General features: G+C 37.0%; 1 protein-coding gene across 1 annotated transcript in view; it reads left to right on the top strand.

The window, feature by feature from the left end:
- The window catches only part of CFAP47 (cilia and flagella associated protein 47), a 509,689-nt gene that overhangs the window by 28,118 nt on the left and 464,568 nt on the right, over positions 1-17,003 (top strand). Inside the window, exons 9-10 of the mRNA XM_088833637.1 lie at positions 12,642-12,831; positions 13,537-13,750. Coding sequence (XP_088689763.1) covers positions 12,642-12,831; positions 13,537-13,750 — 404 coding nt within the window. The remainder of the gene's footprint in view (positions 1-12,641; positions 12,832-13,536; positions 13,751-17,003) is intronic.

Consider the following 17,003-nt stretch of genomic DNA (forward strand, 5'->3'; position numbering starts at 1 on the left):
AGCAATGGGACCGGATGCCATGATCTTAGTTTTCTCAATGTTGAGCTTTAAGCCAACTTTTTCACTCTCCTCTTTCACTTTCATCAAGAGGCTCTTTAGTTCCTCTTCACTTTCTGCTATAAGGGTGGTGTCATCTGCATATCTGAGGTTATTGATATTTTTCTTGCCAATCTTGATTCCATTTTGTGCTTCATCTAGCCAAGCATTTCTCATGATGTACTCTGCATATAAGTTAAATAAGGAGGGTAACAATATATAGCCTTGAAGTACTCCTTTTCCTATTTGGAACCAGTTTGTTGTTTCATGTCCAGTTCTAACTGTTGCTTCCTGACCTGCATACAGGTTTCTCAAGAGGCAGGTCAGGTGGTCTGGTATTCCCATCTCTTTCAGAGTTTTCCACAGTTTGTGGTGATCCACACAGTCCAGGGCTTTGGCATAGTCAATAAAGCAGAAATAGATGTTTTTCTGGAAGTCTCTTGTTTTTTGATGATCCAACGGATGTTGGCAATTTGATCTCTGGTTCCTTTTCCTTTTCTAAAACCTGCTTGAACATCTGGAAGTGCACAGTTTGCATATTGCTGAAGCCTGGCTTGGACAATTTTGAGCATTACTTTACTAGCGTGTGAGATGAGTGCAATTGTACAATAGTTTGAACATTCTTTGCCATTGCCTTTCTTTGGGATTGGAATGAAAACTGATCTTTTTCAGCCCTGTGGCCATTGCTATGTTTTCCAAATTTGCTGGTATATTGAGTGCTGCACTTTCACAGCATCATCTTTCAGGATTTGAAATAGCTCAACTGGAATTCCATCATCTCCACTAGCTTTGTTCATAGTGAAACTTCCTAAGGCCCACTTGACTTCGCATTCCAGGATGACTGGCTCTAGGTGAGTGATCACACCACTGTGATTATCTGGGTCGTGAAGATCTTTTCTGGATAGTTACTGTCTGTATTCTTGCCACCTCCTCTTAATATCTTCTGGTTCTGATAGGTCCATACCATTTTTGTCCTTTATCGAGCCCATCTTTGCATGAAATGTTCCCTTTGTATCTCTAATTTTCTTGAAGAGATCTCTAGTCTTTCCCATTCTATTGTTTTCCTCTATTTCTTTGCATTGATCACTGAGAAAGGCTTTCTTATCTCTCCTTGCTATTCTTTGGAACTCTGCATTCAGCAGCCCTGTTTAAGTAAGGAAACACTGAGTGATCAGTCAAGGACTTCATATCCCCTAAATCTATAAAGCCCTCTGGAGAGCACAGAACTTTGAGGTTTTCATTGGAATTCAATTGACTATAAACGGAAAACGCACTTCTCATTCAATCTTCCTCATACCTAGCATTTATTTGTTAGTAAGAACTCTCTGTATATATCACATATCACAAATCTTCAGCAATAGCTATTATTCAAATATCTAATAAGCAAGGGAATACAGCATGGTGTTTAAAGTTATGGTTTTCCCTGGTGGCTCAGATGGTGAAGAGTCTGCCTGCAATGCAGGATACCCAAGTTTGGACCCTGGGTCAGAAAGATCCCCTGGAGAAGGGAATGGCAAGCCACTCTGGTATTCTTGCCTGGAGAATTCCATGGACAGAGAAGCCTGGCAGGTTACATACAGTCCATGCAGTCACAGAGTCAAACACATCTGAGCAACTAACATTTGCCTTGCCATGATCTGGAAGGCTACAGATACAAGAGATCCCTGAGGCATCAGTGATGTGTTTTCTGACCAGAGTGGTAAATACAAGAAGGTTTACTTTGCAACGATTTTTTAAAATATTAGTTAACTACAATGCAATAATAGTGGGAGATTTTAATACCCCACTTACATCTATGAATAGATCAACTAAACAGAAAATTAACAGCTCAATTCTAGAAAAATAAATGACCCAATCAAAAAATGGGCCAAAGAACTAAACAGACATTTCTCCAAAGAAGACATAAAGATGGCTAACAAACACATGAAAAAATGTTCAACATCCCTCATAATCAGAGAAATGCAAATCAAAACCACAATGAGATACCATTTCACACCAGTCAGAATGGCTGCTATCCAAAAGTCTACATGCAATAAATGCTGGAGAGGGTGTGGAGAGAAGGGAAGCCTCTTACACTGTTGGTGGGAATGCAAACTAGTACAGCCACTATGGAGAACAGTGTGGAGATTCCTCAAAAAACTGGAAATAGAACTGCCATATGATCCAGCAATCACACTCCTGGGCATACACACCGAGGAAACCAGAATTGAAAGAGACACATGTACTCCAATGTTCATTGCAGCATTGTTTATAATAGCCAGGACATGGAAGCAACCTAGATGTCCATCTGCAGATGAATGGATAAGAAAGCTTTGGTACATATACACAATGGAGTATTTTTCAGCCATCAAAAAGAATGCATTTGAATCAGTTTTAATGAGGTGGATGAAATTGGAGCCAATTATACAGAGTGAAGTAAGCCAGAAAGAAGAACATCAATACTGTATATTAACGCATATATATGGAATTTAGAAAGATGGTAACCTGAACCCTGTATAAGAGACTGCAAAAGAGACATAGGCATTTAGAACAGTCTTTGGGACTCTGTGGGAGAGGGTGAAGGTGGAATGATTGGGGAGAATGGAATTGTAGCATGTATATTATCATAAGTGACCAGTCCAGGTTCGACGCATAAATTTTCCTCTGTTCAAAAAAAAAAAAAAACAAAATCATGTAAAAAAAAAAATAAAAAATAAAATAATAAAAAAAAAGAACTTCAAAAAAAAAAATATTAGTTTTACATGCTTTGATCTGTATTATTTCAGTAAGAAAAACAAAACCAAAACAAAACTTCAAAACAGGCCAATTAATTGAAAAAGCAATTTGTAAACCAAATGCCCTCAAATTGATACTGCTGGGGTAGTTGAAAGTTATCACCATGGAATTATCACCTCCATTGAGTACAAATTTTGAAGAAATTGGAAGTTTCCTTGCAAATGTGGAATCAATGCTGGCAGTTAAGAATTGGGAATGTTAGCACAAATATCTCCCCACACTATCCCCAAGCTATGATTACAAAGGGCAAAGACAGTAAGAAGCAACCTTTAGCTGTCAAGAGACAAAACCTCCAACTGCCATACCATGAAGTATCTGAACAAACTTCTTTTTATTAGTAACAGATCAGTATACAATTATCGGTATACTTCTTCTTTTTTTTTTTTTTTGCTTTTTTATTTATATTTTTTGAACAGGGAAAATATTTAAACAGGTTTTTTTTTTTTAATTTTTATTGGAGGCTAATTATTTTACAATATTACATTGGTTGGTTTTGCCATACATTGACATGAATCCGCCCGGGGTGTACATGAGTTCCGCCTCCTGAACCCTTCTCCCACCTCCCTCCTCCCCTTATCCTCCCTCTGGGTCATCCCCGCATGCCAGCCCCGAGTATCCTGTAACATGCATCGACCCTGGACTGGCAATTCATTTCACATATGATAATATACATGTTTCAATGCCATTTTCCCAAACCATCCCACCCTCACCCTCTCCCACAGAGTCCCGAGGACTGTTTTATACATCTGTGTCTCTTTTGCTGTCTCGTATACAGGGTTATCATTAGCATCTTTCCAAATTCCATATATATGCATTAGTATATTGTATTGGTGTTTTTCTTTCTGGCTTACTTCACTCTGTATAATAGGCTCTAGTTTCATCCACCTCATTAGAACTGGTTCAAATGTATTCTTTTTAAAGGCTGAGTAATACTCCATTGTGTATATGTACCAAAGCTTTCTTATCCATTCATCTGCAGATGGACATCTAGGTTGCTTCCATGTCCTGGCTATTATAAACAATGCTGCAATGAACATTGGAGTACATGTGTCTCTTTCAATTCTGGTTTCCTCGGTGTGTATGCCCAGGAGTGTGATTGCTGGATCATATGGCAGTTCTATTTCCAGTTTTTTGAGGAATCTCCACACTGTTCTCCATAGTGGCTGTACTAGTTTGCATTCCCACCAACAGTGTAAGAGGCTTCCCTTCTCTCCACACCCTCTCCAGCATTTATTGCATGTAGACTTTTGGATAGCAGCCATTCTGACTGGTGTGAAATGGTATCTCATTGTGGTTTTGATTTGCATTTCTCTGATTATGAGGGATGTTGAACATTTTTTCATGTGTTTGTTAGCCATCTTTATGTCTTCTTTGGAGAAATGTCTGTTTAGTTCTTTGGCCCATTGTTTGATTGGGTCATTTATTTTTCTAGAATTGAGCTGTTAATTTTCTGTTTAGTTGATCTATTCATAGATGTAAGTGGGGTATTAAAATCTCCCACTATTATTGCATTGTAGTTAATTTCCCCTTTCATACTTGTTAGTAATTGTCTTACATATTGCAGTGCTCCTATGTTGGGTGCATAAATATTTATAATTGTTATATCTTCTTCTTGGATTGATACTTTGATCATTATGTAGTTCCCTTCTTTGTCTCTTTTCACAGACTTTGTTTTAAAGTCTATTTTATCTGATATATGAGGGACACATTCAGACTGAAAGTGAAGGGCTGGAAAAAGATATTCCATGCAAATAGAGACCAGTAGTTACAGTTTATTAGGAATGGCTTGTCCCTAGTGTTTATATTGAGAAAATATGTAGGATGGCCAACAATTTAAGTGGACGCCATATGAAAATGTTCATTCAGTTTGAGTGTAGAGGGCATATCTGAGTGTTTAGAGAAGATACATGGGTGAGAGTTGATAAATATGTGGGTGAAGAGATAATGAATCACTGTTGGAAAAGGAACATTTAAAGAGGGTGTAGTAAAGGGTCTTTCCTTTCATATTACATGCATTTTTTTCTGTTCACATAGGTTTTTAATTTCTTTAATGTAAGACAGACCTGAAGTATATTTGCCACTTAAATTTTGGTCAGCATATAATCTTCTGGGCATAAAAAGGAATATATACTTTTGTACATCTCTGAAACCAATTTGGAAATTTCACATTGAGTGGGACTCCTGGGAACTCTCTGTGCTATATAAAATTTTCAAACTCAAAACATCCCATAGCTGATAGTTAATTTCCTAACATAATTTTTAGCCCTCTACATTTCTAGATTTCTTGAGCAGTTATAAGTTTCAAATTAATAAAAAATGAATGTAAGAAATGTAGGGGACACTGGAGAACTATTAATTCCACAGGCTGGTCAACTAGCCTCTAAGTATTTGGAAGTATGGTAAGATTATTATTTTCCTTTAATACCAACTTTATTGAAGCATCATTCACATACCATAAAATTTACACACTTAAAGTATACAATTCAGTGGTAATTAGTGTATTCACAGAATTGCGTGACTATTAGCACTAATTTCACAATGTTAGCATCACCCCAAAGAGAAACATAGTGTCCTTTATTGGTCAATCCCCCTGCTGCCCATTCCTCAGCCCCTGGTAACCACGAATCTCATCTATCTCCATAAATTTTTCCTGTTCTTGACATGTCATAAAATATAGTCATATAGTATGTAGACTTGTTTCTGGTTTCTTTGATTTAGCATAATATCTTCAAGATTCATCAATGTTGAAGTATCAGTACCCCATTGCTTTTTATGGCCAAATCATATCCCATGGCATGGCTATACTACCTTTTGTTTATCCATTCATCAGTTGATGGCCATTTGAATTGTTTCTACCTTTTGGCTGTGGTGAAGAATGCTGCTATAAACATTCATATGGAAGTTTTTATATGGATAAGTTTTCTTATGTATGTAGTTTTTACTATAGAAACAAAGTGTAATAAAACAAAGGGGGAACTTTAAATCTTTGAACAGATCAAGGTGCTCTGGGGGATGTAGCAGTAAATATACAGTTTATAATTGCCCCACACATCCCCAGTTTTATGCTCAATGTTCTTTATTTGTCCTCAGCTTTATTGAGGTATAATTGACAAATAGGAATAAGGTGCACATGGATTGGGAAGATCCCCTGGAGGAGGGCACGGCAACCCACTCCAGTATTCTTGCCTGCAGAATCCCCATGGACAGAAGAGCCTGGTGGGCTGCAGTCCATAGAGTTGCAGAGACAACTGGAGTGACTTAGCATGCATACATGCAAGGTGCACAATTGTTTTGATAAATGTGTACATTGTGAAATGATCAGCACAGTTAATCTAATTAACATATTCATCACCTCAAATTTTAAATCTTGTTTTTATGGTGAGAACATATAAGATTTACCCTCTTTGTAAACTTCAGGTGTAGTATTGTTCACTCTAGTCATCAATATAGTAGTCAACAATATAGTATTGTTCACTATAGTCATCATGCTGTACATTAGATCTCCAGAATTTACTCATCTTGAGCAACTGAAACTTTGTACTGTTTTGACCAACATCTCCCTATTTCCACCCCCCACCCCACCCCCACTCCCCACCCCAGGTAGTCACCATTCTACTCTGTCCTTCCAAGAGTTTGACTATTTTAAACTCACATATATTTCACATGTAAAATTCATGTAATATTTGTCTTTCTGTGTCTGGCTTGTTTCATTCAGAATAATGTCCTTCGAGTTCATCCATGTTGTCAGCAATGGCAGTATTTCCTTCTTTTTAAAGGCTGAATGACATTCCAGTGTGTGTGTACTGTATCTTCTTTATTCATTCATTGATGAGCATTGAGGTTGTTTTTGATTCTTGGCTGTTGCAAATAATGCTGCAATGAACATGGGAAAGCAGATATTTCTTGGAGATATGGATTTCATTTCCTTTGGATATATACTTAGAAGGGGAATTCCTGGATCATATGGTAGTTCTATTTCTCATTTTTTTTTTTGAGATGTCCTCATACTATTTTCCCTAATCACTATCTAATTGCTATATTAGTTTATATTCCCACCAACAGCAAACACCAAAAAAGGTTCTTTTCCTTCATAACTTCAGCAACCTTTGTTATCTGATTTTTTTGATAAATGACCATTTCAACAGGTGGGATGTAATAATTCATTGAGGTTTTGATTTGCATTTCCCTGATGATTAGTGATATTGAACACCTTCTCATATACCTTTTGCCATTCATATGTCTTCCTTGGTGAAATGTGTATTCAGGTGCTCTGCCCATTTTTTAACTGGGTTATTAGTTTGCTTTTGATTTGTAAGTGTTCCTTATATGTTCTCCATATTAAACCTTTATCACATATATGGTTCACAAGTATTTTTTTCCCATTCTGTAGGATGTCTCTTCATTATGTGGACTGTTTCTTTTGCTATGCAAAAGCTTTTTAGTTCAATGAAGTCTTGTCTATTTTTCACACTTGTTGCCTGTGCTTTGGAAGTCTTATCCAAAAAATTGTTCTCAAGACCAAATATATGATGTTTCAAGGCAAAGGAGTTGTGCATAGTTGGGCATAGTGATTGATCCTTTGTGTGTGTTACTGAATTCAATTTTATAGTATTTGGTAAAGTTTTGCACATACATTCATAAAGGACATTAGTCTGTAGTTTTCTTGAATGCCTTTTTATATTAGAGTGAAACTGGTATCATGGAAGGAGTTAGAAAATGTTATCTTTAATTTTTGGAATACTTTGTGAAGAATTGGTGCTCATTCTTCTTTAAATGTCCAGTAAAAGTCACATCAAATCCATCTGATTCTGTACTTCTCTTTGTCAGAAGTTTTCAGATTTCTGTTTCAATCTCTAGTTATCCTATGGCTATTCAGATTTTCTGTTTCTTCTAGAACCATGTTCAGAAGTTTGTGTCTTAGGATTTGTCCGTGTCATCTAGGTTATCTAATTGGTTGGCACGTGATGATTTATTGTTTTATTATTCTGTCATACTCCTTTTTAATGATGTAGAGTGGTAGTGATATCCTCTCTTTTATTCCTGATTTTAAGAAATTGAGTTTTTGCTATTGTTGATTTTGGCTTGGTAGTCTAGCTCAAGTTTTTTTCAATATCGTTAATCATTACAAAGACATAGTTTCAGGTTTGTTGACTTTCTCTATTGCTTTCTGTTCTCTATTTCATGGCTATTCCTTTCTTTTGTTTGCTTTGTTTACTTCCTTTTGCTCTTCTTTTTTCATTTTCCTAAGATGGAGGTTAGGTTATTGATGAAAGGTCTTTATCTTTTTATAATATTGGTGCTTACTGCTATAAATTTACCTCTAATCACTGCTTTTACTACATCCCATAAGTTTTGTATGTTGGGTTTTAGTTTTTCTTTATCTCAAAGTTTTCTCTAATTTCTCTTGAAATTTCTTCTTTGACCTATTAGTTACTTAGAAGTGTATTATTTAATTTCCACATATTTATAAGTTTCCTGCATTCTCTTGTCTTTATTTGTTCTTTTAAACAATTTCTATATTGATATGCTCTATTTTGTGAGATGTTCTCATACTGCCTTTAAGTTTTTAGACATGATTTCCTTCAGTCTTTTGAACATATTTATAATAGTTGATTTACTGTATTTGTTTAGTAACTCTAACAGTTGAGTTTCCTCAGGGACAGTTTCTATTTAATCAGTGCAGTTCAGTTCAGTTCAGTTACTCAGTCCTGTGTGACTCTTTGCGAACCCATGAATCACAGCACGCCAGGCCTCCCTGTCCATCACCAACTCCCTGAGTTCACTCAAACTCATGTCCATCAAGTCGGTGATGCCATTCAGCCATCTCATTCTCTGTCATCCCCGTCTCCTCCTACCCCCAATTCTTCCCAGCATCAGACTCTTTTCCAGTGAGTCAACTCGGCGCATGAGGTGGCCAAAGTATTGGAGTTTCAGCTTTAGCATCAGTCCTTCCAATGAACACCCAGGATTGATCTCCTCTAGAATGGACTGGTTGGATCTCCTTGCAGACCAAGGGACTCTCAAGAGTCTTCTCCAGCACCACAGTTCAAAAGCATCAATTCTTCGGCGATCAGCTTTCTTCACAGTCCAACTCTCACATCCATACATGACCACGGGAAAAACCATAGCCTTGACTAGATGGACCTTTGTTGGCAACGTAATGTCTCTGCTTTTTATTTTTTTTTTGAACAGAGGAAAATTTATGCGTCGAACCTGGACTGGTCACTTATGACAATATACATGCTACAATTCCATTCTCTCCAATCATTCCACCTTCACCCTCTCCCACAGAGTCCCAAAGAGTGTTCTAAATGCCTATGTCTCTTTTGCAGTCTCTTATACAGGGTTTAGGTTACCATTTTTCTAAATTCCATATATATGCGTTAATATACGGTATTGATGTTCTTCTTTCTGGCTTACTTCACTCTGTATAATTCTCTGCTTTTTAATATGCTATCTAGGTTGGTCATAACTTTCCTTCCAAGGAGTAAGCGTCTTTTAATTTCCTGGCTGCAATCTGCATCCACAGTGATTTTGGAGCCCAAAAAAATAAAGTCTGACACTGTTTCCACTGTTTCCCCATCTATTTCCCATGAAGTGATGGGACCAGATGCCATGATCTTTCTTTTCTGAATGTTGAGCTTCAAGCCAACCTTTTCACTCTCCTCTTTCACTTTCATCAAGAGGCTTTTGAGTTCCTCTTCACTTTCTGCCATAAGGGTGGTGTCATCTGCATATCTGAGGTTATTGATATTTCTCCCGGCAATCTTGATTCCTGCTTGTGCTTCTTCCAGCCCACCGTTCCTCATGATGTACTCTGCATGTAAGTTAAATAAGCAGGGTGACAATATACAACCTTGACGTACTCCTTTTCCTATTTGGAACCAGTCTGTTCCATGTCCAGTTCTAACTGTTGCTTCCTGACCTGCATACAGGTTTCTCAGGAGGCAGGTCAGGTGGTCTGGGATTCCCATCTCTTTCAGAATGTTCCACAGTTTATTGTGATCCACACAGTCAAAGGCTTTGGCATAGTCAATGAAGCAGAAATAGATGTTTTTCTGGAACTCTCTTGCTTTCTCCATGATCCAGAGGATGTTGGCAATTTGATCTCTGGTGCCTCTGCCTTTTCTAAAACCTGCTTGAACATCTGGAAGTTTACGGTTCACATACTGCTGAAGCCTGGCTTGGAGAATTTTGAGCATGACTTTACTAGCGTGTGAGATGAGTGCAATTGTGCGGTAGTTTGAGCATTCTTTAGAATTCCCTTTCTTTGGGATTGGAATGAAAGCTGACCTTTTCCAGTCCTGTGGCCACTGCTGAGTTTTTGCTGCCATATTGAGTGCAACACTTTCACAGCATCATTATTCAGGACTTGAAATAGCTCAATTGGAATTCCATCACCTCCACTAGCTTTGTTCGTAGTGATGCTCTCTAAGGCCCACTTGACTTCACATTCCAAGATGTATGGCTCCCAGTGAGTGATCACGCCATCGTGATTATCTTCATCGTGAAGCTCTTTTTTGTACAGTTCTTCTGTGTATTCTTGCCACCTCTTCTTAATATCTTCTGCTTCTGTTAGGTCCATACCATTTCTGTCCTTTATCAAGCCCATCTTTGCATGAAATGTTCCCTTGATATCTCTAATTTTCTTGAAGAGATCTCTTGTTTTTCCTATTCTGTTGTTTTCCTCTATTTCTTTGCATTGATCGCTGAGGAAGGCTTTCTTATCTCTCCTTGCTATTCTTTGGAACTCTGCATTCAGATGCTTATGTCTTTCCTTTTCTCCTTTGCTTTTCGCTTCTCTTCTTTTCACAGCTGTTTGTAAGGCCTCCTCAGACAGCCATTTTGCTTTTTTGCATTTCGTTTCCATGGGGATGGTCTTGGTCCCTGTCTCCTGTACAATGTCACGAACCTCCATCCAGAGTTCATCAGGCACTCTATCTGTCAGATCTAGTCCCTTAAATCTATTTCTCACTTCCACTGTATAATCATAAGGGATTTGATTTAGGTCATATCTGAATGGTCTAGTGGTTTGCCCTACTTTCTTCAGTTTAAGTCTGAATTTGGCAATAAGGAGTTCATGATCTGAGCCACAGTCAGCTCCTGGTCTTGTTTTTGCTAACTGCATAGAGCTTCTCCATCTTTGGCTGCAAAGAATATAATCAATCTGATTTCGGTGTTGACCATCTGGTGATGTCCATGTGTAGAGTCTTCTCTTGTGCTGTTGGAAGAGGGTGTTTGCTATGACCAGTGCGTTCTCTTGACAAAACTCTATTAGCCTTTGCCCTGCTTCATTTCGTGCTCCAAGGCCAAGTTTGCCTGTTACTCCAGGTGTTTCTTGACTTCCTACTTTTGCATTCCAGTCCCCTATAATGAAAAGGACATCTTTTTTGGGTGTTAGTTCTAAAAGGTCTTGTAGGTCTTCATAGAACCGTTCAACTTCGGCTTCTTCAGCATTACTGTTTGGGGCATAGACTTGAATTACTGTAATATTGAATGGTTTGCCTTGGAAATGAACAGAAATCATTCTGTCGTTTTTAAGATTGCATCCAAGTACTGCATTTCGAACTCTTTTGTTGACCATGATGGCTACTCCATTTCTTCTAAGGGATTTCTGCCCACAGTAGTAGATATAATGGTCCGTGGTTTCAGACCATGAAATTTAAATCATTATAACTAGGCTGAAATACATCTTTATTAATCAGAATGGAAACCATTGTGATCAACACACTTTGCCAATGAGAAATAAGTTGGTTTATTCCTGTAGCATAAAAATCCATGCTATGAAATTTGACAAACTCTTGGAAAGCATTTTCTGCCTCCTGCAGGTTGTGGAAGTTTTTTCCCTGCGAAAAATTTTCAAGATGCTTGAAGAAGTGGTAGTTGGTTGGCAAGAGATCAAGTGAATGTGGCGAATGAGGCTAAACTTTTTAGCCTGATTCATTCAATTTTTGAAGTGTTCGTTGTGCAATATTTTACGTAATTTTCAAATTGCTGAGAAGTTAATTTTGACAATTTTCCCAGTGTTCTCTTTCTTTTTGTGAAGGAGTAACTTTTTGGAGGCCCTTATTCTGCCATTCTGGAAGTATTTCAGTACCATTAATCTTAATTTTTTTCTTAGGTAGTTTTCTAATAATGTGTACTTTAAAGATTTGTCAGAGCTGTATATGATGTTTCTAAAGACTTTCATTTCACCATCAATAAACTAGGTTGCCTTAAAATTTTGTAAGCAACATTTTTTATTTGCTTTTTATTTTATCCTGACAGTTTTCTGTTTTCTTAATCCATTTCATCTGCTATAAGAATATACTGTAGACTGCACAGTTTATAAGCAACTGAAATTTATTTCTAATTGTTCTGGAGGCTGTAAATCCCAGATCGGAGTGCTCTCATGGTAAAGTTTGGGCCCTCTTCCTGGGCACAGACTTCTGATATCCTCACATGGTGGAAGGCTTAAGGAGCTCTGTGGACCCTCTTTTATAAGGGCACTAATCCCATTCAGGCTTCAATTGCCTAATTCTATCTTATAGAGCATTAGAATTTAACATAAGAGTTTCAGAACTTCTCTGGTGGTTAAGACTCCTTACTTCCTCTTCAGGGACATGAGTTCAGTCTCTGGTTGTGGAAATAAGATCATGTATGTTGCATGACATGGCAAAAAAAATAAAAAAGTACAACAACCCAAACATGAGTTTTAGGGGTTTGCAAATATTACCCAGGGATCTAACCCAAGTCTCCTGCATTGCAGGCAGGTTCTGTACCTGCTGAGTCACAATGGAAGCCCAAAATATTCAGCCTATAGAAATTGATCGCTTTTCTTCTGTTTTCAGAATGTGACATGTTCATTCATTCCACATCAAGTTGGAGTCTTTAAAGTGAAGCAATTTATAGAGATTATTGGCTCAGTGGCAGATGAAAATTTGCAGTCTTCATCACTGAAGCCTTTCCATCAGATATGTTTATATTTTAATAGTGTCTGCAAGTCTTCTACCAAGCAAGTTGTGATGAAAGTTAATCCTGGTATGCTATTAGGGGTGCTTATCAATTATTAGTTTATTTTTGATTACTCTAGGATTATCTTAACACGTTAATGTTTAGCTGTGTATATCAAATGTGATCTAATCTAATGCTTCTAGACTATTGCATGCATCTGGGCCTGTAAAAATATGTCACTGTCATACATCCCATCATTGATTATTAAGCAGATCTTTGTTGGAGCCCAAATATTTGAATTTCCAGCATGTTTCCAGTAGATGCTGATGCTGCCATTTTGAAGATCTCACTTTGACTAGCACTGGTTTGGTGGTATATAAAATTTATTAAATATTTTAATATTTTATTTTACTTTTTTGAGTCTATAATATAAACCATTTTCACCATTCCATAGATGTTCTGATTGCTACTGTTTCAGCTAATTCTCAATTATCTCTTATACATTGAACCATATGAAATTGCTGATATTCAGTTCTCTTTATAAAAATTTCAGTTTCATGTGGGACAACCCAGTCCTTCAAGTTATCAGGTTTTAGTTTTTTTGCATGTATTTTAATCACTTATGCATACATTATTTTGCTAAATTGTTTTATGTAGATCCATTTATTAATTATTCGTATTTTCTGAATTTGTGATTTAGTTTTAAGTTGGAAGCAGCACTCTAGTGTAACTGTTAATTCATGGAAGTTCAAAAAATACCATGTTTAAACTTACTATTCTATTCTCTAACAGGTATATCCCCTTTGGTCAGTAATCCTACGGTACAGTTTGTGGTGAACGACTTGGTGCAGTACAAGGACCATGCACCTGTTGCGATGCTTCAGTCAGCCATGACACACATTCACAATCATAAGATAAATAAAGAGTTAATTAAGGGTGCACTGATAGCCTTTCCCAATGACCGAGCTGCAAGTATCCGCTCTGGAGAAGACCATAAAAATTTCAGGTAACGTGCTATATTAAAAACCTGAAATTTTGTAAGACACAATAACCAGCATGACATGCAGAGATCTTATCAGATCCTGCTGTAATAAATTAGTGATGGTAATAATAATAGTAGTAAAATTTTATTTTCAATTTTTTTTTTTTACATTGGAGGAGTTGTTGTGGAATGCTACTGTATTTCCTTCATCTAACCTTTCATCTCTAATGTGTACTTGCCAGGATTTGTGAATGGTTTACCTAATGATTCTTAAAATAGGCTGTTGACAAGTAGAGAAGAATAATAGAAATAATCATGTTTGGAAATGTATACAGTCCTCAGAATAGTCATGTTCATTAATTATGGCTGAGAGCTTGAATTTATCTAAGATTAAAAATTTTAAACTGTGGTAAATCAGTCGTTCTCATCTTCATTGTCATTATCGTCTTCATCCTTAGCATCATCTTTGTTCAATCTCCTCAAAGTCACATTTCCAACAACTTTTCCCAAAATGAACTAAAATCTCCCTGGTTATAAGAATTATAAGTGATAGTAAACCTTAAATTTATTGAAACTTGAAAGAAATTACTGTCTTGTCAATGCTAAGTGAGAATAAACTCAGTCATCCTGACATCTTTATTTTAGCCATTAGCTCAGGAATGGTTTTTATACATTTGAGGATGAACTGGATTTCTTTTCTGCATGCTTGTATATTACTAAACAACTGTCTAAACTTGATCATGTCCCATAACATTCTTTACTTGTCTCTTTACCGTTGGTGAATCTTTAAGCTCACTTACTTTTACAGTTCTTTTATTAAAATACAATTTCATTTTTTATGCCATGGTTGTTTTATTATCCACAATTGGAAAATTCTAAGTTTTTATTAATATATAGTCTATTTTATGATTTTATTTTACAAATTCCATCCATATCAGTCTTTTTGTCTCTTTTTGTAGTTGACAAGTACTATAAAACACACAAGCATGACAATTATGCTGACTCCACTTTAAATAATTATACAGTATAAGAAAAGGAAAACACTGCAAAGATAGCTGTGGAAATAATTTTTAAATGTATTATTTTCAATTATTTCCAATGCTTATATAAATATATCTATATATAGATATAGTGTGTTAATTTAACATTAATATTTTATTGGAAAGGCAATATTAATCAGATGATCTAAAATGCCAGGATTTATTTTTTTTGAGGAAGTCTAACCTAAGCATTTTATATTTATACCATGACCATAATTATATTTTTTCTCTCAATTTACTCTTTTCCATACTAACAGAAATACAAAATTTAGTTATTTTCTGGCTAGCAATTAGTAGTGAAAATTCAAGTAATGACATTTTACAGTGTATTACCTTGGTAATTATAATTGCTATTTTATTTTTTTTAATGCATTTTACCTTTTCAATTTTTGAGAAGAAAATAAGATAAGAATTTTGTCTAGTTTTATTTAATGCAGTATATATCTTGTGTTTAGAATAGGGTGTTATAATAGGCACTCAATAAATATTTCTTTAATGAATGAGAGAAAATGTCTTATTTACATAGTAATTTTTTTTGCCTGTACTTTGCACATTTTAAAAAATCACCTACTCAAAGATTCAGAGGTATTTCTTAAAGTTTATTCTTTAAGGATCTCGTAAGCATTTAGATATGTTAGTCACCAGTATTTGTCACTTCAGGTACCTACTCTACTACTTACTTCTAAGTCCTGCCTTTTCTTCTTGCTACAGACATAGGGACTTCAGATATAGGAATTATTTCTAGATTCTAAAGGTAAAGAATCTACCTGCAATGCAGGACACCTGGGTTCAATCCCTGGGTTAGGAAGACCCCTTGGAGAAGGGCATGGCAACCCACTCCAGTATTCTTGCCTGGAGAATTCCATGGACAGAGGAGCCTGGAAGTCTACAGTCTGTGGGGTCACAAAGAGCTGGACATGACTGAGTGACTAACACGTACAAAGGTAGTTCAAGATCCCAGAGCCTGAAGGGAGATTTAAATATATCAACAACTATCCTTGGAGAAATATCAACAACCTCAGATATGAAGATGGTACCACTCTAATGGCAGAAAACAAAGAGGAACTAATTAGCCTCTTGATGAGGGTGAAGCAGGAGAGTAAAAAAGCTGGCTTGAAACTCAACATTCAAAATACAAAGAACATGGCATCCAGTTCCATCACTTCATGGCAAATAGATGGGGAAAATGTGGAAACAGAAACAGGTTTTATTTTCTTGAGCTCCAGCATCACTGAAGATGGTTACTGCAGCCATGAAATTAAAAGATATTTGCTCCTTGGAAGGAAAGCTGTGACAAACCTAGACAGTGTATTAAAAATCAGAGATATCACTTTGCCAACAAAGGTCCGTATAGTCAAAGCTATGGTTTTTCCAGTAGTCATGTATGAATGTGAGAGCTGGACCATAAAGAAAACTGAGCGCCAAAGAATTGATGCTTTGGAATTGTAGTGTTGGAGAAGACTCTTGAAAGTCCCTTGAACTGCAAGGAGATCAAACTAGTCAATCCTAAAGGAAATCAACCCTGAGTATTCATTGGGAGGACTGATGCTGAAGCTGAAGCTTCAATACTTTGGCCACCTGATTCGAAGAACCAACTCATTGGAAAAAACCCTGATGCTGGGAAAAATTGAGGGCAGGAGGAGAAGGGGGCAGCAGAGATTGAGATGGGTGGATGTCATCACCAATTCAGTGAGCATGAATTTGAGCAAACTCCAGGAGATAGTGGGCTTTCCTGGTGGCTCAGCTGGTAAAGAATCCACCTGCAAAGTAGGAGACCTGGGTTTGATCCCTGGGTTGGGAAGATCCACTGGAGAAGGGATAGGCTACCAACTCCAGTATTATTGGGCTTCCCTGGTGACTCAGATGGTAAAGAATGCGCGCATGATTCAGGAGACCTGGGTTTGATCCCTGGGTGGGAAAGATCCCCTGGAGAAGGGAACGGCTACCCACTCCAGTGTTCTGGCTTGGAGAATTCCATGGACTGTATAGTCCGGGTCACAGAGTTGGACACGACTGAGCAGCTTTCACTTTCACTTTCCAGGAGATTGTGAAGGGCAGGGAAGCTTGGCATGCTGCAGTTCATGGGGCTGCAGAGTCAGACAGGACTTAGTGACTGAACAGCAACAATCCTTGAGTAGCAAAGCATTTGTTTCTTTCATATTGCTTCACTCTCTTAAAGAGTTTAACTCTGTTAAGACAGTCTTACTGTAACCACTGAGGAATTATTGAAAACAGGA

Source organism: Moschus berezovskii, chromosome X (assembly GCF_049115385.1).
Source record: "Moschus berezovskii isolate FMDL1 chromosome X, NW_MosBer_1.0, whole genome shotgun sequence".
NCBI lineage: Eukaryota > Metazoa > Chordata > Mammalia > Artiodactyla > Moschidae > Moschus > Moschus berezovskii.